The following is a 19,381-nucleotide window of genomic DNA, read 5'->3' as shown; positions in this document are numbered from 1 at the left end:
ACAGAGTTGACGAGTAAAAACAAGAGCTCAGTTTAGTATATACTAATTTGAGATATTTATTAGGGATCTCAGAGAGGATATCCAATAAGCAGTTAGATTTGTGAGCCTGGAGCTTAGAGCAGAAGTTGGGGTCAAAATAAGAGACATTTAGGGATATTCATCAGTTATGGATAGTAAAGTCATGAGACATAGGTGATAAGTCTAGATAGAGAAAAATGTCAAAGAATGTGCCCCAAAACATTTAGACTTCAAGGGAAACCATGAGAGGGGCACCTGGGTGGCTCAGCCAGTTGGTTAGGTGTCCAACTTTTGATTTCGGCTCAGGTCATGGTCTCACGATTCACAAGATTGAGCCTGAGTCAGGCTCTGCGTTGACAGCGCAGAGCCTGCTTGAGATTCTCTCTGCTCCTCTGGAGCACGCTCTCATGCACGGTCTCTCTGAAAATAAATAAACATTTAAAAAAAGAAAAAAGAAAAAAAGCCAGGAAAGGAGAGAAGGGGAGCAGCCTCTGAAATGGAAGGGAAACCTGCAGAAAGCAGTGTCCCTGAAAAAAAAGGAAGGTGGGAATGATCATCTGTGTCAAATGCTGCTAGCATAGTATGATAAAGACAGAGAATTGGTCCCCTATCAGTTGACCTTGGGAAGAGTGGACTCAAGCAATGGTAGGGACAAGAGCATGATTATAATGGGTTAAGGAGAGCTGAAAGAGCTATGGGAGCGTCTTGCTCCCACACCTATTAAGTGGTAGGGTTAAGAGAACTCAAATCTTGATTGTGGTGGCAGTTTAATGGGTGTATATATGTAAAAACCTTGATCAAAGTGCAATTTATTGCCTGTCAATTTATTGTATGTGCGTTTATCATACACCAATTATATCCCAGTAAAACTGTGACTTCCCCCCGCCCCCCAAACTGCCCCCAAGCTTTATCACACCGTTATTTCTGTTAGGCTACAATTCCTAGTTTACAACCCTACACTCAACACCCGTCCTCTTCCCAAGTAGATGGACTACGTCTTTCTGCTCCTAACCACTTAAAAAACAAAAACAAAAAGAAGGATGCTTCTGCTCCTTCGTACCAATCCGAAATTACTATGCTCAGTACTTATTCACGAGGCGTCGCGGACTCACTGCCGCAGCATTCACACACAGCCATAAATGCTTTATTGACTTTGCTGGGCCAAGCAGACGCCGGCCCCGCCCCATCGCCGCTGGCATGCCCACGAGATGACGCCGCGGAGCGCACGTGCACCGCCCAGGGGCCGGACCGTGGCGCCAAAGTGGAGAGCCCGCCCCATTCGGGACACCACGCTGCCGGAAGCGGAAATACCGCCCGGGGTCGCCAGAGTAGCTGTAACTGCCACCAAGATGCCGAAGGGACCCAAGCAGCAGCCGCCGGAGCCCGAGTGGATTGGGGATGGAGAGAGCACGAGCCCCACAGGTGAGGCTGATAGGCAGGGAACCAGCGAGATAGAAAAGGGAAGAAGAGAGCGCACGTATTTTAGGAGGGGGGGTCACGGGTTGTGAAACTGACCGGGCCGTGAGGGAGGCTACTGCACATGCGTGTAATGGGGCCGGCCGGAAAGAGTTTACCCAGCACGCCAGTTTGGGGTGGGAGTGAAGGTGTCTGGCTGTCGCGCACGAGTTTCAGTGGGATTTGGCAAGAAACGAGGGAATGCGTATGGTACCGTGGAAGAGATGGGTAGAAATGAGAAAGTCCTCTTTTCTTCCCTTTTGGACATCTTCCCCACCGCGCTGTATTCCACGTTCCATGGGAATCTGTCAAGCAGTGCGACACCTCACCCACTGCGCGCTCACGCACACATAAAACGTCACACATCCACCCACCCACACCCTCTCAGGAGCAAGAGGATGACTCCCTGGGTTCTTTCATAATACGCATCAGACTCATCTGGAGCAAGAGTGCAGGGTAGCTGCTGGGTGTTGCAGTGAAGGTTAAGGTTTACTTAAAAGCAGCGAATGTTTGTTAAACAGCTGCTTTTAATTAAGTAAGCAGCACCTATACTGTGTCTTGGGAAGGGAGAAAAAATATGAAGACATCCTCCCAAATTTGAAGGCACTTCAAGGGGAGATAAAATAATTACAGTAGATACACAGTGACTCATTTTACAAGCGATTTTTGGATGCCTGCTGTATACCTGATACTGTGCAGAGAAACTGAGAATGTAGATACAAAAGATCAGACTTGCCCCAAAGGGGCACTCAGTTTAGTAGAGGGGACAGCATGAATCCAAAAGTGGTTGACAGAGTGATGAATGCTTGAGAATGCTGTGAGACTAGAGAAGAGAGGAGAAGCATCTACTCAGACAGCTAGGGTAGGAATGTCAGCAAAGCCTCCCAGAAATACGTGGCAGCTGAGTTGATTCTGAAAGAATCAGTATGAGTTAGCAAGGGGAAGAGCATTCCAAGCAGAGGAAGAAATTTGTGCAAAGGTAAAGACGTAGGTGAGCCTGGCCATTCCCCATATTGGGTGACTAATGTAATGGGGTTGGAAAGGTGTGCAGGAGACAAATAATGGAACGCTTTACACGGTATTCCAAAGACTTTAATTCTGAAGACATTAGGACTAATTGAAGTGCATAAGGCATGGTGTGATCAGCTCATCCTGACAACACTGAGCAGTGGAGAATGACTTGTATTGGTCAAGATTGGAGGCAGGGCTACTATGTAAGAGGTGCTGGCAATGATCTAGGTGAGAAGCAGTACCAGGGTAAGCCAAGACAGTGAATATTAAAGAGTTACTAAGGAAATGGCATTGAGCAGGTCTGAGAACAGACTGAATGAAGGGAGAAGAATTAAGGATGACACTCACTTAAGTAACTCAAAGGGTAGTATACTATTGTTTGAGATCAGAAATGGGCTGTAGGGTTGGGAGTGGGAAGAGATAAGGTCAGCTTTATGAATGTCAAGTTGGGGATTCCTGGGGAACTTCTAAGAGGAGATGGCAGGAAGAGATCTAGGCTAGAAGTAAACACACAAGCAAGTGTTGTTGAAACGTTGAATTCAGAGGAGTCCCCTGAGAGAGTATGCAGATTGAAGCCAAAAGAGGACAGAAGACAGGAACCCAAAAGATCCTCAACAATTAAGGGAAGGTAAGGAAGGAGGTAGAGGAGATGAGACTGAGAAAGGTGAGCAGCCAGAGAAACTGAAGGCAAACCAGGAGCCAACAGGATCCCTGAAATTAAGTCATGACAGGAGGGAAGCAGAGGATGAGGAGGTGGTAGCATGGAATATTGCAGAGAAGTCAGCAAAATCGGGACTAAAAAAATTCTTCTTGGGTTGAGCAACTAAGGGGACAGTGGCAACTTTGGCAAAGGTAGTAGTCATTAGGAGATGATACCCAAATCAGATCAGAGTATGCTCAAAAAGGAATGGGAAATGAGGAAGCAGAGCTAGTGTGAACCTGTGGAGACCACAGTAGAAAGCAGTAATTGGGGGAAGAGATAGTAAGGAAGTGTTCTTAGGCTTTCAAGTTAGTTTAAGTTGTGTGCTGAAGGGGAGGGGCTATTAGGGGAGGAGCGATGCAGGATACCGCATTGCTTTAGCGGTACTTAGCTTTTTCCTCTTCCTTGGTGATCATACCTTGTCGCACTTGAACCTGTGCATAGGATTTTCCTTTCTATGGTTAGGAGGATCAAAGTGAGGTTTAAAGTTCAAAAGAGAATTAAAATTGGAAGGGAGAGATGGTTGCGTTGTGTTAGTCCTTGGGGAGAGATTAATACCTGGGAGGAGTCACTCTTCAGTGTTGTCAAGGTGAGCTGATCATGCCATTCCTTCCTCTGTACTGCAGTGGGTCCTCCCTCCTAATGTCTTTAGGATTAAACTCTCTGGAATAGCACATAAAGCCTTTCATTATTTCTCCTGCACATCTTTCCAATTCATTGACACTATTCACCCAATATGGGGGATCAAATTTTGATGAAATGTGTTCTGGTTGGAAGATACAGATTAAGCAAAGACAGACCTACATATGCCTGAGACTTAATCAGGGGGCAATAACAGGTCAGTGTCCAGAACATAGGTGTGGGTAGGAAAACAGAGATATAGCAGAAAAGATAGAATAGGACCCTTTTAATCTGTAAAGTCTTAAGTTATAGGGATTGTTCTTTGATAACTCCAGTTTTGGGCATATGGGTGGTCAGTAAAACTTTCCTCAATAATTGGTTACTACAGACTATGTGGAATTCTAATTTAAAAGTACTTAGTAAAGCATGTGACTTTTTAATGTTTTGTGTGAGAGAGAGAGGATGCATGTGCATGGGGGCACAGGGGGAGGGGCAGGGGCAGAGAGAATCCCAAGCAGTCTCCACACTTGGTGCCCCACGAGTTCAAGCCCCACATTGGGTGTGGAGCCTAGGAGCCTACTTTTTAAAAAAAATGAAAAATAGGGAGACCTGGGTGGCTCAGTCGGTTAAATGTCCAATTCTTGGTTTCAGCTCAGGGCATGATCTTGTGGTTTTGTGAGTTCAAGCCCCATGTCAGTCTCTGCTTACAGCACGTAGCCTGTTTGGGATTCTCTCTGTCCTCTCTCTGCCCCTCCCCCACTCGCACTAAATAAATTTAAAAAAACTTTTTTTAATGAAAAATACTTAATGTAGGTAGCAGAAAGCCACTGATATATATATATTTTAATTTTTATTTATTTTTGAGAGAGAAAGCAGGGGAGGGGCAGAGAGAGAAAGAAAGAAAATCCCAAGCACACTCTGTACTCTCAGGGCAGAGCACGATGCAGGGCTCAAACCCTCAAACCGCGAGATCATGACCTGAACCAAAATCAAAAGTTGGATAGTTAACTGACTGAGCCACCCAGGTGCCCCTGATTTTTTTTTTTTTTTAAACTAAGATTACAGAAGTGTTTCTGGATAGAATTCGAAAGCAGTGGATGGATAGGATGATTTGAAGGGGAATGTGATAGTGGGTAGGCCTGGACAGGAAGAGAAATCATAAAGCTGCTGGCTGCCTTCCATTCTCATGGGGGCAGGGAGAGAGGGAGTTAGACATAGTCCCCTGCCTTCAGGGAAACAGGGTTGGATAGAGGGGAGGAGCTGGAATTTGTTCAGTCAGTCAGGTTTTATATAAGACTTCCTACTTTGTTCCATGGGAACGCAAGCTAAACAGTCTGTCAGGTTGCTCTCTGGGTTGAAAGACTAATGTACAAACAGTTAAATATAACAGTGTGATTTGTGCTAGAATGTTATTTGAGCAGACCAGGTGGGGCATAGACCCAGATGTTCATTTATTTACCAGACAGCTCCGTTTACACAGTCTGCAGCTTTTCACAAATGACATATGGCAAACCAAATTTATACTATCTTTGTCCTTTTAGAGAGGACCTTCTCTTCCAGTATGTCCTGAGTTAATAAATGGTACCACTATCCCAACTAATTTTGCCCAGCTAAAAACATAGGAGTCTTTGGGGCACCTGGCTGGCTCAGTTGGAGGAGCATGGGACTCTTTGGGTTGTGGGCTTGAGCCCCATGTTGAGTATTGAGATTACTTAAAAATAAAATCTTAAAAAAAAAAAAGAAAATGTAGGAGTCCTCTCTGAGTACTGTGTCTTCCCACTTCTGTCTTCACTCTATAAATTCTACTTCTCCCTTCCACTGCCACTCTAGACCAAGGCACAGTTGGGACAGTACAAATGCCTAAGGAACGATAGAAAGTAGTAAAATAGGATGGAGCCACTGAGGGCTTTGCAGGGGAGGTCAGGCTGCTTTGGAATTTGTAGATAAGCATTCACAGTGTCTGCTTAACCTTCTAGACAAAGTGGTGAAGAAAGGGAAGAAGGACAAAAAGACCAAAAAGACGGTGAGTAAATGAGGGTTGTGGATGAGAAATGACAGTGGGTGTTTCCAATCAAAATAAGCCCATGTGAAGGAGGCAGGGGGTCCAAGGGAGGAGGAAAGATCTTTTCAAGAAAGGAAGCAAGGTGAGGGTGGACTGGAGGTTCAGTGGGCCTGTGTGTGGCAGAGAAGGACTTGGTTGGTCTCTGAGCCACATTTACCTATCTCTTAACTCCTTTTACAGTTCTTTGAGGAACTGGCAGTAGAAGATAAACAGGCTGGGGAAGAAGAGAAAGTGCTCAAGGAGAAGGAGCAGCCGCAACAGCAACAGCAGGTTCTCAAGTGTCAGGGGGTCCAGCCCACGTTGGTTCAGTCGGTTAGTGGGGAACTCTCTGTGCAGCAGAGAGGGGCCTGGGCTTCGTTGTCTTACTCTCTTTTCCTTTCAGCAGCAAAAAAAGAAACGAGACACCCGAAAAGGCCGGCGGAAGAAGGATGTGGACGATGATGGAGAAGAGAAAGAGCTCATGGAGCGTCTTAAGAAGCTCTCAGTACCAGCCAGTGATGAGGAGGATGAGGGTAAATGACCTGAGGGGAAATGGGTTCCCAGAATCCCTGAGTCATGAATAATAAAGTGCCTCATTTCTTGATTTTGAGTTGGATTAGATTGAGTAACCAGACATTATAATTTTTCCTACTTCATCTTCCCAACTGTCGTGTCATTTCAGTACCTGCCCCAATACCCCGAGGAGGGAAGAAAACCAAGGTAAGCCATCTGTGTGATAAACAAGAGACCCCAGGGCGGCAAACTTGACCATCCCACTGATTTCTCTGGCCCTTTCATTCTCTAGGGTGGTAATGTTTTTGCAGCCCTGATTCAGGATCAAAGTGAGGATGAGGAGGAGGAAGAAAAACATCCTCCCAAGCCTGCCAAGTTGGAAAAGAATCGGATTAATAAGGTGAAAGTGGCCACTCTACTGGTCACTCCCACCCCATGTAGCACCTTCTGGCCATGGTGTGGTAATTCCCCTGCTTTTTTTCCTGCTTTTATTTTTTTAATTTTTTAACTTTAATTCCTTTTAAGATTTTAAGTAATCTCTATACCCAGTGTGGGCTCGAACTCACAATCCTGAGATCAAGAGTCACATGTGTCACTGATTGAGCAAGCCACACTCCCCATTTCCTGCTTTTAAACTAGTTCTTTTAGGGGTGCCTGGGTGGCTCGGTCAGTTGAGAGTCCAACTTTGGCTCAGGTCATGATCTCATGGTTTGTGGGTTCGAGTCCCGTGTCGGGTTCTGTGCTAACAGCTCGGAGCCTGGAGCCTGCTCCATATTCTCTGTTTGTCTGTCTGTCTGTCTGTCTCTCTCTCTCCCTCTCTCTGCCCTTCCCTTGCTCACACTCTCTTTCTCAAAAATAAACATTAAAAAATTAAAAAAAAAAAAACAAACTAGTTCTTTTAGGTCTCACACTATCAAAATCATCTTTTTTTTTTTTTTTTTTTTTTTAACGTTTATTTGAGAAAGAATGTATGTGAGCAGGGGAGGGGCAGAGAAAGGGGGACAGAGGATCTAAAGCAAGCTCTGCACTGACAGCAGAGAGCCTGATGTGGGGCTTCAATTCACAAACTTCGAGCTCATGACCCAAGCCGAAGCTGGACGTTTAACTGACTGAGCCACCCCAGGCACCCCAGATTAGACTCAAAATCTAAAGCAAAGGGCCTCAAGTTTTTGCTTTTCCACTCGGACCCCTTTTGCAAGGTTACTTGGGATTCTTCTGTGTATATGTTTCAAATTAGCCTGTTCACACCTTGGCATTCAGTTTTATGCCTGTGTTGAAGTATTTGTGGTTTTGTTTGTTTTTTAAGTAATCTTCACATCCAACTTGGGGCTCAGACTTAACCCCAAGATCAAGACTTGCATGCTGTACTGACTGAGCCAGCCAGGTTCCCCACCCCCCCACCCTTTTAAGCACTACCCCAACATAGAGTTTGATTGAACCCATGACCCCAACATCAAGAGTCGTGTACTCCACCAGCTGAACCAGACACGCACCCCAAAGCCTTTCTTTTTTCTTTATGTTGTGTCTTCCCTTTTCCTTAGAATGCTCTCTCTAAGCTCAAGTCCATTTTTTCCTCTCAAGATGTGCCCTCTCGAGGAAGCCCTCCAGTGCTAGTGCCACCCCACCCATGTTCGTTTTCCTGACTCGTGTTCCCTTAGCTTTGCTGACATCATCTAGCTATTTTTTCACTGTTTCACCTCAAGGTAGAAACTAGGGTTTTCCTAGGTCTCATTTGTTTTCTGAGGAGCACTCAGTATAGTTAGCTCCTAGTTCTAGACTCCCTAGAAATGCTTGATAAATAAGTTAACAAATTAATTTTCTGTGTGTGTGTGTGTTCTCCAGGCTGTATCTGAGGAACAACAGCCTGGGCTGAAGGGCAGAAAGGGAAAGGAAGAGAAGTCAAAGGGGAAGACCAAGGTGAGGGAGTATTGGCAGGAGGAGGTGCTGGGTCTCAGGAATTAGAACATTTCATCAGCTCTGTTGTTTTTTCCCTGTTAGCCTCAAAATAAATTTGCTGCTCTGGACAATGAAGAGGAGGAGGATGAAGAAGAAGAAATAACAAAAGAAAAGGAGCCACCCAGACAAGGGAGGGAGAAGACCATGAAGGCAGAGCAGGTGTGTATTTTGGTGTTGGGGGAAGGAAGATTGGCTGAGGGACTGGCCTTCTGTGGCTCTTGGTTGGGGGAGGGGAGCAGGATCTGGGGGTGGCATTACTACCCAGAGCAGGAATTAGCAGGCTTTTGTAAAGGGCCACATAGTAAATATTTTTGGTTTTGTGGACCACATACAATCTCTGATGCATATTCCTGTTTTTTAAAAAAATTCTTTGAAAATGTAAAACCATTCTTAGCGCTTGGGCTGTATAAAAATAGGCATCAGGTGAGATTTGGCCCACAAACCATTTAGCTCTTGATTCAGAGAGGAAGGGACCCTGGTGGTAGCCTCAGATGATCTGGGTTTTGGCTCTGCCACTCACCACCTGTGTGACCTTTCCACCTTCTCAGGGCACGGTTATCTGTATGATCTAGTGATCTCTGCAGTCTTTCCACCTCTAGAACATTCTAATTCTGGATTCTGTTAGATTTCTTAGTGCTGTATGTTAGGGTTTCTGGACGTTTTCTTTGCATGTTAACATGTAAGCCACAGAAACTCATTTGATACATGAGTAAAAGCTGTTTCATTTATTTCCTCCCCAGTGGTATGGGCAGTTTTGTTTGTAGGTGGGTAGAACTGTTATACTTTGTACATACACATTCATACTATTTGTCTTCTGTCATTCCTGACACAGAAGTGGGTGAAGGACCCCAGGGAGCCCAGGAGTGTGTGTGAGAGAGTGAGAGGACCCACCAAGAAATTTCAGGACTCTGGGAAAGGAACGAGCTAACTGTGGGGCTGGGTGAATGACATGAAATCTGAGTTCTAGAAGGGGTCTCTTGTTTTTCATCATCTCGTTCTCACAGGGTTCAGAGGAAGAAGGAGAAGAGGAGGAAGAAGAAGGGGAGTCTAAGGCTGATGATCCTTATGTGCACCTTAGCAAAAAGGAGAAGAAAAAGCTAAAGAAACAAGTAAGATCTCGGTCAGAATTAGGAGCGTTTGACTTTTTTTTTTTTTAACATTTATTTATTTTTGAGACAGAGAGAGAGCATGAACAGGGGAGGGTCAGAGAAAGAGGGAGACACAGAATCTGAAACAGGCTCCAGGCTCTGAGCTGTCAGCACAGAGCCTGACGTGGGGCTCGAACCCACAGACTGAGATCATGACCTGAGCCTAAGTCGGACACTCAACTGACTGAGCCACCCAGGCGCCCCGCGTTTGACTTTTTTAATATTTCAGTTGGACTCCTGGCTGCCTCAGTAGGTGGAGCATGCAACTCTTGATCGAGTTCCAGCCCCACATTGGGTGTACAGATTTCATAAAATCTTCAAAAAAAAAATTTTTTTTTAAACTAGGGGACATCTGAATTGGGGCAAAAGGGAGCTTTTGAGGTTACTGCAAGAACAACAGTTGGAATAAAGAAACAGATGTATTTTGTGGACCTTTTTTTTGGTGTCTGATGACGTGTGGCTGTGTTGTGATGGGTAACTGGCAGACAGTGGCCTCATGTGGGCTTTCCTTCTTTCTCAGATGGAGTATGAGCGCCAGGTGGCTTCATTAAAAGCAGCCAATGCTGCTGAAAATGATTTCTCTGTGTCCCAAGCAGAGGTGTCCTCCCGCCAAGCCATGTTAGAAAATGCATCTGACATTAAGGTAAGGTCTGAGAGGCTCCCTCCCAACCAGTTTACTCAAGGAAGTGCCACCTTTCCGAGTGGCCATGGCAGCCGAGGAAGCCAGGTATGAGTGGTATATTGGAAGAAAGCTTGGAGGTGTTTTCCATACCTTGACTTCTGCCAGCTTCAGTGAGAAGATAGGAAAACCAACACAACTAGAGGGGTCCACCCTTGGGGGGCAGGAAGGGTGGGATTGGCTGGACTCATTTAGAATTTGGGAGACTCTCCTTCAAAGCTGTGGACAGGAAGTGGACCAGCATGGTGAAGAGGGTCATGCTGGAGCTATCTGTTTTGTCAGAGGCTTCCCAGCAGGGAGAAAGTTGTCTGAAAGAGGAGGGTTCTCATGTGCTTTTCTTTCTTCTGCCACTGCTTCCCTGACAACTGCAGCTGGAGAAGTTCAGCATCTCGGCCCACGGCAAGGAGTTATTTGTCAACGCAGACTTGTACATTGTAGCTGGCCGCCGCTATGGGCTAGTGGGACCCAACGGGTGAGGAGAAGGGCTGGAGCTATAAAAGGGGAGGGGCTGGAAAAAAAAAGGTTTTTCAGGGATGGCCTGGTCTTAATAGTTCTCGTTCCCCAGCAAGGGCAAGACTACTCTCCTCAAGCACATTGCCAACCGGGCCTTGAGCATACCTCCCAACATTGACGTGCTGCTGTGTGAGCAGGGTGAGGCCAGTGGTGGGATGGGCCTGAGGGGTGGGCAGTTGGGGTAGAAGAGTCAACCAAGAACAGAAGAAATTGTGGTTATGGAGTGGGAAAGGTTCTAAGGTAAGATTGGGGACTGGGAGATGGATGCTAAGGAAAGACTTGAGAAAATTTCTTTGGAATAAGTACAAAGAATTGGGCAAGGTCAGACAAACCTGAAATTTAGCTGAAGAAAAGAAGGAATGGGAGACTTGGCCCTCAGGGCAACTGGCCTTTTCTCCCCTGACCCCCCAGAGGTGGTAGCAGATGAGACACCAGCTGTGCAGGCTGTTCTTCGGGCCGACACCAAGCGATTGAAACTGTTGGAAGAGGAGCGACGGCTCCAGGGGCAGCTGGAGCAGGGAGATGATGCAGCTGCTGAGAGGCTAGAGAAGGTAGAGGAGATGGCGCAGGGGACATGGGCTAAGAGTTGGGGGTTCCTGGAACCTTTGGACATGTGTCCTCTTCTCCCTCCTCCAGGTATATGAGGAATTGCGGGCGACTGGGGCGGCAGCTGCAGAGGCCAAAGCCCGGCGGATCCTGGCTGGTCTGGGCTTTGACCCTGAAATGCAGAATCGGCCCACACAGAAGTTCTCTGGGGGCTGGCGCATGCGTGTCTCCCTGGCCAGGTGGGCCACCCACCTCCCTGCCTTTCCCCTTTGCAGCATCAATCCACGCATGGGTGGGGGTGGCGGGGGGCGGGGCTTTCTCTTCTTCCTGTTCTTCTAAGGCCAGTAGGGAGTTTCAAGTCTTCCTGCTCCTTCCTGTATTGTCTGCATTGCCAGACTCAAGATCTTTCGTCCCTACCTGGGGGCATAATCTTTTCAACATCTCCTGCTCTCTGAGGAGAGATATGGAAGGAGTGTTCATGGTCTCACCTGCCAGAGGCTTCTGTGGAGTTCTCTGAGCGAGAATCTTCCTACCCCTGACCCTACATTCTGCTGCCTCACCTTCTAGGGCATTGTTCATGGAGCCCACGCTGCTGATGTTGGATGAACCTACCAACCACCTGGACCTCAATGCTGTCATCTGGCTCAATAAGTGCGTCACCTTTGACTGCAGTCTTTGCGTCATTGGTTGTCATTCTGTCCTTGTCTCCTCTAGCTGTTTACACTCTGTCCTTGACAGCACTCTATCCAGCCCCTTTCTCTTTTCCTCCCTGTTTTGTCAGTCTGTTTCCCTGACTTAACCCTAAACTGACCATTGTGACCTGTCCACACTCTTCTAAAACCCAGCTACCTCCAGGGCTGGCGGAAGACATTGCTCATCGTTTCCCATGACCAGGGCTTTCTGGATGATGTCTGCACCGATATTATTCATCTCGATGCCCAGCGGCTCCATTACTATCGGGGCAATTACAGTAAGGATCATTTGTTGGGGGGAGGAAAGAGACGAGGCCTTGGAGGGAAGACCCATAGGGATGCAATGATTAGCTAAATCTTAAAAGAGTCTAGACAGTGATGCCCAACTCTGTCCTCACCAGTTCTGGTTGTCCCTCTGCTGGGGAGGAAGACAACCGTTGTTGCCCATCCTCCTTTTCTGCCTCAGTGACCTTCAAGAAGATGTATCAGCAGAAGCAGAAAGAACTGCTGAAGCAGTATGAGAAGCAGGAGAAGAAGCTGAAGGAGCTAAAGGCAGGTGGCAAGTCCACCAAGCAGGCAGTAAGCACCTGGGGGGTTTTTCTCTCAATATGGAGAAAGAGGGAACTCTGTGACACTGCTCTCCATTTCAAGGACTGCTGTGAAGGGTGTGAATTTCTCCTTTTCCCCTTCCTCTCCAGGAAAAGCAGACAAAGGAAGCCCTGACTCGAAAGCAGCAGAAATGCCGGCGGAAAAACCAAGATGAGGAATCGCAAGAGGCCCCTGAGCTCCTGAAGCGCCCCAAGGAGTACACTGTGCGCTTTACTTTCCCTAATCCCCCACCGCTCAGCCCTCCTGTGCTGGGTCTGCATGGTGAGCAGCTGCAGACCCCACCAACGCAGGGCGGAAGTGTGTGCACCCCACGTCTTCCACCCAGCGTGGGATCCATTCCTTTTCTCCAAGGCCAGGAAAGGACTTTAGGACACCTTCAGAGTGATTCTGAAAAGAAAGTATATCACTTCTTTTCCTGATTCTCAGGTGTGACATTTGGCTATGAGGGGCAGAAACCACTCTTTAAGAACCTGGATTTTGGCATTGACATGGATTCAAGGAGTGAGTTGGTGTCAAGTGGTTTGGGGACGTGAAGCAGGGCTACAGGGACAGTTTCTGAGGACCTCTTTGACCACCTGTCTTCCTCCTTGCAGTCTGCATCGTGGGCCCTAACGGTGTGGGGAAGAGCACCCTGCTTCTGTTGTTGACGGGCAAGCTGACACCAGTAAGTCCTGGTGCCAGGACCAGAGAGCATGACGAGTGTGAAAAGGCAGCTGTTCACCAAATGCTAGAATCAAGGAGCCCCCTCTGTGCTGGAGATTTAAATACAGAATTCATCGTAGATGTTTCCTTTTCCTCAGAGGTGCTAGAGAGGAGAACACTGTAGATCAGGGGAGAGAGCCAGGAGAAGGGTTGGACTAGGGGCACCTGGGTGACTCATCTGGTTAAGCCTCTGACTCTTGATCTCCACTCAGGTTATAATCTCACGGTTCCTGGGATCGAGCCCCATGTTGGGCTCTGTACTGACAGCAGGGAACCTGCTTGGGATTCTGTCTCCCTCTCTGCCCTCTCCCTCTCTCTCAAAAATAAAAAACTTAAGAAAAAAAGAAATTGCAGGAGTCAGAAAAGTCTGGAGATAACCAGTATTAATTTAGATGGATTACTTTCTCTTTTTCTTCTCTGCAAATGTGCATATAATTTTTTTTTAACAAAAGTGGGTTCTCAGATGAATTGTTTCATAGCCAGTTCTCAGATAATACACATCAAGTATTTTTCCATGCCAATAATTACCTGTGTACATTTGTTTCTTGTGGATTTATAGTTTATTTGATCACAGTCGTTTAGATTTTTTTCTGGTTTTTCACTGAAGGTCAATCCTATAGTAAACTTTTTTTTTTTTTTTTGAGAGGGTGCAAGTGAGCAAGGGGCAGAGAGAGTGAAAGAGAAAGAGAATCCCACGGGCAGAGAGAGGGAGAGAGAGAGAAGGTGGGGCTCATCCAAAGGGGGGCTTGAGCTCACCTGATCCGGGACTCAAACTCATGTATCGTGACATCATGACCTGAGCCGAAGTCAGGTGTTTAACCAACTGAGCAACCCAAGTGCTCCAGTAAATATTATTGTACATGTTCATGACTGTAGTTTTTTTTTTTAGGATAAACTTTCTAGAATTGTTTTTAGGATTTACAACATACTGCTTATACAGTGCTTTTGATTGGTTGTAACCATCTTTACTCCCTCCAGGAAAATGTTGAGAAGGGCCCATTTCTTCATACACCTCAAGGTGTTTTTTCTTAGATCCTCTCACAGTCTCTTAACTCCCATGTGAGGCAGAACCCTGAAAAAGTTGCCATTGGTGGATCTTACTGGGTGGGAAGGGGGTGTTTGTTGGTTGTGGTCAGCCCTCTCTTGGTTCTGAATCTGTGCCTTTTGTGTCCCCTCCTTTATTGTCATCTCACTCCCCTTTGCCCCATACTCTTGTCATTTCCTGGATGTGCCTTTGTCACATTAGGGAGGACATCTGGGTTCCCCTTCTTGCATGGACTGATTCCCAGCCCAATTCTGATATTTGTCTCCCCTTAAGAAAAGTGAGGATGTGGAGGGGCAGCATCTTCCTCTCCATTCCCTTATCTTCCCACTTGCTTTTTCCTTGCAGACTCGTGGAGAAATGAGAAAGAACCACCGGTTGGTAAGTTGGCTTTGGGAATTAGGGAGGAAGAGCCTGATAGAGGAAGTATGATTTTTACAGACTGCCTTCCTCTCTTGGGCAGAAAATTGGCTTCTTCAACCAGCAGTATGCAGAACAGCTGCGCATGGAGGAGACACCCACTGAATATCTGCAGCGGGGCTTCAACCTGCCCTACCAGGATGCCCGGAAGTGCCTAGGCCGCTTTGGCCTTGAGAGTCATGCCCACACCATCCAGATCTGCAAACTCTCTGGTACCACTGTAGGGGGCTAGGGAAGGTGTCCTCCTCAATTTTCACACCTCCAGACTATACCTAGAGTCAGAAAAGAACAGCTAGGACTTGGGGAATCTCTGCACACACACATCTTCAGAGTTTATCTTCAGAAACGTAAGGCAGTGAAGTGTGATGGCCCTCTTTTTCCTTTGCTACAGGTGGGCAAAAAGCCCGAGTTGTGTTTGCTGAGCTGGCTTGTCGGGAACCCGATGTCCTCATCTTGGTGAGTGAGCTGGACTATGGGAGGGGGTAAAGGTGACAGTAATGAAAAGAATTGTAACACTTGGTCATGGAATGTCTCTTCCATAGGATGAACCCACCAATAACTTGGACATTGAGTCTATTGATGCTCTTGGGGAAGCCATCAATGAATACAAGGGTGGTAAGTCAGCTCAGGGTGCACCCTCCTCCTTTCCTGGTTCTCATTTGTCTCATTTGTTCTTCACATTCTCATTTGTCTTTGCCTTCTTCGTCCCTACTCTCCCTTCTCACATCTTTTTTCAAAGCTGTGATCGTCGTCAGCCATGATGCCCGACTCATCACCGAAACCAACTGCCAGCTGTGGGTGGTGGAGGAGCAGAGTGTAAGCCAGATCGATGGTGACTTTGAGGACTACAAGCGGGAGGTGTTGGAGGCTCTGGGTGAAGTCATGGTCAACAGACCCCGAGAGTGAGTTTTCCTTCCTGGAAGTCTCCTGAAAGACAAGCTTGTGTGGCCTAGAAGTCCCCTGTTGTCTCCCTTTCTCTGCTTGGAAGCCTGCCTCTGGTCTGCAGCTGACCCAGCAACTACTCAGGCACAGGAAGGCAGAGCATGGTCTTGATGTGACCAGGGTACCACTTTGGTTCCTTTTCTCTGAAAAACTAGCCTGTTACAGTTTTCTTCAGATAACTGAGCTGGCCTTATCCTTGACATTCCTCCATATACACAGAGATGACCTTCATCGTTGTGGGCTCCATCTAGCCTAACTTATGTGGCCAGTTGTCTAGAGACTTTCATCACCAAGAACCCTGCCTGTGGTCCACCAGAAAGCTTCAGGCCTATCTGGTCCCCTGGTCTTTGAGTGGTGCTGTTCTTTTCTGGTGGATTTAATGCTGACTTACTGATACAAACAGTTACTGCAGCTCAGTGCTGGAGGCAAGTTGTGAGGCCTAGGCTGTTACCCAGCCCAGAGCTTGGTGCCTGCAGTCTTTTTGTAGTTGGGGACTTGGGGGCAAGAAAATTGCCCCTCAACTTGAATCTCCCTTTACAAGGGGAGGAAATAAAGGAAAGTTGTTGTTGCCATCCTGTCGCTGTTTGGAGATTCATGGGCATTGGGACTATTTTTAGTTTTGATTCACTTTATTGCTAGCAGCATTCAGTATCCACGCTTCCCCACTAATACAGATGGATCTAATTTGTAGTCTTATGCATTTTAGATGGTGCTTGCTGTTTGAGGATTCTCCAGCCCTTCAGATAGGAACAGAAAGGGGTTCATCCCTTCCATCTGGGACTCTTGGGCCTCCCATTGTCCAAGCTTTGCTCTGTGGTCAGGGCCCCACAGTACTGATACTCTGAAAAGTTCTTAAGTAACTGACATCTCATACAGCACTGTGGAGTGTACAAAAAGGAAAAGACAAGGTCTGCCTGCATCAATAGTTTAGCTACAGAAGACTTTAGAAAATGAGACATGAGTGTAAAGGTGATTTGGTTAATTGCCAAATGTGTGTCCTCTAGATTCTATAAGTTGCCATGTGCTCATAAAAGGGAAAGATGATCCAGAACTTGATTATTTGATAGACAGGATCACTTCAGGGTGGGCCTCTTGAAAAATAAAAAGAATTTGAATAATGAGAAAATAGGGAGTCATTTTTGGAATGTAGGAAAAGAGAGATCTCAGGCCTGGAAAGAAGAAAAAACTATTTGGGAGTTAATGAGAAAGCGTAGCTGGTGTGGCCATTTTTCTTACTATTATATTGGAGAGGTAGTTTTGGAAAGTAACCAGTGGCAGGTGGTTGGTGACTTTAGGTGGTGATGGGTGAGGTCGACTATAGAATGGAATGGAATGGAATGGAATGGAATGGAATGGAATGGAATGGAATCCATAACTTGTGGGTGAGGTAACTAAATGCTGAACTAGGGTAGGGGAGGCATGGGAAGGAAAGGATGGGAGAGATGTGTGGGAGTTGGGGAGAAAGAAGAGAATGATCTGATGTATCCAGTTCCAGAGGGAATATGAGGAGCTGTTTGGTTAAGTCTGACAGCTTGGATATCTATTTTGGGGAGACTATTTTTTGACCAAGTGAATAAGTAATAGCCTGAGGTACAGATTTTGTAGTTTTGGTGTGGAAATAGTGTTGTTAGGGAACATCTCAAATTAGAAAGGAACTACTCCTCTTATGGAATTTGAGGGGAAAAAATCAGGGTCTTAAACCAAGCACCTGAGTAAGATGTTTTATGTAAAGTAATTTCCACAATTATGTGAAGTAATGGGAGCCAGGTTTCAAGTCTACTTACTAACAGTATGATGTTGGACAGGCTACTTAGCCTCTTGGTACTGGTTTTCTCATCTGTAAAAAGATTGAAAGTGTGTACCTAGGGACACCTGGGTGGCTCAGTCTTAACTGACTGACTCTTGATTTTGGCTCAGGTCACCATCTCATGGTTTGTGAGATGGAGCCCCGCATCAGGCTCTGTGCTGACAGTACGGAACCTGCTTGGGTTCCTCTCTCTCCCTCTCTCACTATGCCCCTCCCTTGCTTGTGCACTCTCAAAATAAATGAATAAACCAAAAAAAAAAAAAGTACCTTGTAGGATTATTAAGGGATTAGGCAATTATTTTCTAAAGTGTTTTAAATTTTTTTGTTAGATGTGTTTCACATTACACTCTACACTTTTCAGTTCACTGGTCTAGATGAGATGATGCATAAAATATATAGGAATGTTATTTATAAAACGAATACCAAAATTTTGCATTTCAAGTTTTTTATCAACTTCACTACAAGTACTTGATGCTTCAAAACAGCTTCCATACATGGACACAAATTGTACTTTTTCCTTCAATATACATACTTAGTAATGGAGTTATTAATAATGCACTTAAATGTGGGCAAAAAAATACAATGCAAAAAGAACAAAAAATATGGTTTATATGGTACAGTATGTATGGATAACCCAAAGCCTGGAAAATGGAATTTTGTTAACAAATATTCTTACTCATAGACAACTTTTATTATCTATAAGTCATGCACTAATGTACATAATAACTACCATAGAAATGGTTTTGAAAAGCAGAGATTCTTCTGCATACCTTCCTAATGAAACAGAGGACACCGACCTGCCCACAATCATCTGCCCTCAACAGAGATGGTTGTTGCTGATATGATGGCTCTTGTTTAGCTGACTCCAGTGTCCTGGATGTTTTCCTTCTGTGTAAAATGTGGACAGGGTAACCAAAGCGTGAGTCCTGGAAGAGCATGAGAGCCAGGATAGCACTGTGTTTTAGGAACACACAAAGAGGTTTTAGGAAATAGTGCCAGTACACTACAGTAAGAAACTACAATAAGAAAAGTGAAAACCAGGAATGAGCCTTGTGGCCATACAGCATGGGAGTATCCAAAGTTGCCATTTTGTGGCCAGTGCTAAATGCAACAACTGGGACACCGAACTGGCTGTTCTGGGTAGTGATGTTCAAAGTGTCCCAGACCAGCAGCATGAGCATCGCTTGGGATTCTGTTAGTGCAAGGATAGGAACTCTGCTGCCTTTGGAGCTAGGATAGAAAGGGTAGGGGGTGGGCTTTAAATCCAGTGAATAAGACTTCTCAGGAATAACATTAAAGCCAAGGCCTGAAGGTAGTGAAGGAACTAGGTGAGTGGAAAAGAAGAGCCCTCAGGGAAGAAACCATAGTGTTTCAGGGACCCTGGAGCCAGAAGAGCTTGACATAGACAAGATAGGCAGCTTGAGATAGAGCAGGGGCCAGGACACTCAGAGCCTGTAAGCCTTGATGGTGAGTTGGGATACTGTTTGAGGAGCAATGGGAGGCCATTCTCACACAGTGGTGAGAATTTATTATTTTTAATGTGTATTTGTTTTTGAAAGAGTGGGAGGGGCACAGAGAGGGAGAACACCCAAGCAGGCTCTGCACTGTCCGCACAGAGCCCAACGTGGGGCTCCATCTCGTGAACCAGGAGATCATGACCTGAGCCAAAATCAAGAGTCCGACACAACCATTTGAGCTACCCAGGTGCCCGTGTTTTGATTTTTACAAAATTGTTCTGGCTGCTGGGTGAATAGTTGAGTGGGTAGAGGAGATGCTGAGAGAGGGTTAGATACTGCCTTGGAAACTGATACCCTTCTTCCTCTGGGAAAGGAAGATCACATAGGCTCAGATATTTTCAGGTGAAGAGGAAATGGTGCTCACACTGGATGGATCTCATTCAGGAGCTTGGGTGCCAATCAAGAGGAATTGCCAAGTAGCAGTAAGTGTTGAGTTGGTGTCAAGATGG

General features: G+C 46.1%; 1 protein-coding gene across 3 annotated transcripts; it reads left to right on the top strand.

Annotated features, from left to right (window-relative positions):
* The first annotated feature begins 1,298 nt into the window (after window positions 1–1,298).
* ABCF1 (ATP binding cassette subfamily F member 1) lies at window positions 1,299–16,180 on the top strand. Of its 3 annotated transcripts, none has more exons than XM_019419940.2 (25): window positions 1,299–1,440; window positions 5,782–5,828; window positions 6,048–6,137; window positions 6,253–6,379; window positions 6,529–6,566; window positions 6,652–6,759; window positions 8,202–8,276; window positions 8,358–8,474; window positions 9,320–9,424; window positions 9,984–10,106; window positions 10,514–10,614; window positions 10,708–10,793; window positions 11,067–11,206; window positions 11,292–11,440; window positions 11,769–11,852; window positions 12,047–12,171; window positions 12,360–12,472; window positions 12,592–12,763; window positions 12,929–13,003; window positions 13,096–13,166; window positions 14,595–14,627; window positions 14,710–14,878; window positions 15,058–15,122; window positions 15,209–15,281; window positions 15,406–16,180. In XM_019419940.2, the coding sequence occupies exons 1-25, from the start codon at window positions 1,368–1,370 to the stop codon at window positions 15,570–15,572; spliced, it is 2,526 nt and encodes an 841-aa protein (XP_019275485.1). In that variant the 5' UTR covers window positions 1,299–1,367; the 3' UTR covers window positions 15,573–16,180. The 3 variants fall into 3 exon arrangements, with proteins under 3 accessions (XP_019275485.1, XP_019275484.1, XP_019275486.1); XM_019419939.2 differs by having other exon boundaries at window positions 6,250–6,379; XM_019419941.2 differs by having other exon boundaries at window positions 1,301–1,440; window positions 5,763–5,828; window positions 6,250–6,379.
* Window positions 16,181–19,381: the final 3,201 nt, after the last annotated feature.

This window comes from Panthera pardus, unplaced genomic scaffold (genome assembly GCF_024362965.1).
Source record: "Panthera pardus isolate Hobbes unplaced genomic scaffold, ASM2436296v1 HiC_scaffold_17, whole genome shotgun sequence".
NCBI classification, from domain to species: domain Eukaryota; kingdom Metazoa; phylum Chordata; class Mammalia; order Carnivora; family Felidae; genus Panthera; species Panthera pardus.
Note: the sequence above shows the minus strand (reverse complement) of the source record. Positions and strands in the feature narration are given on the sequence as shown.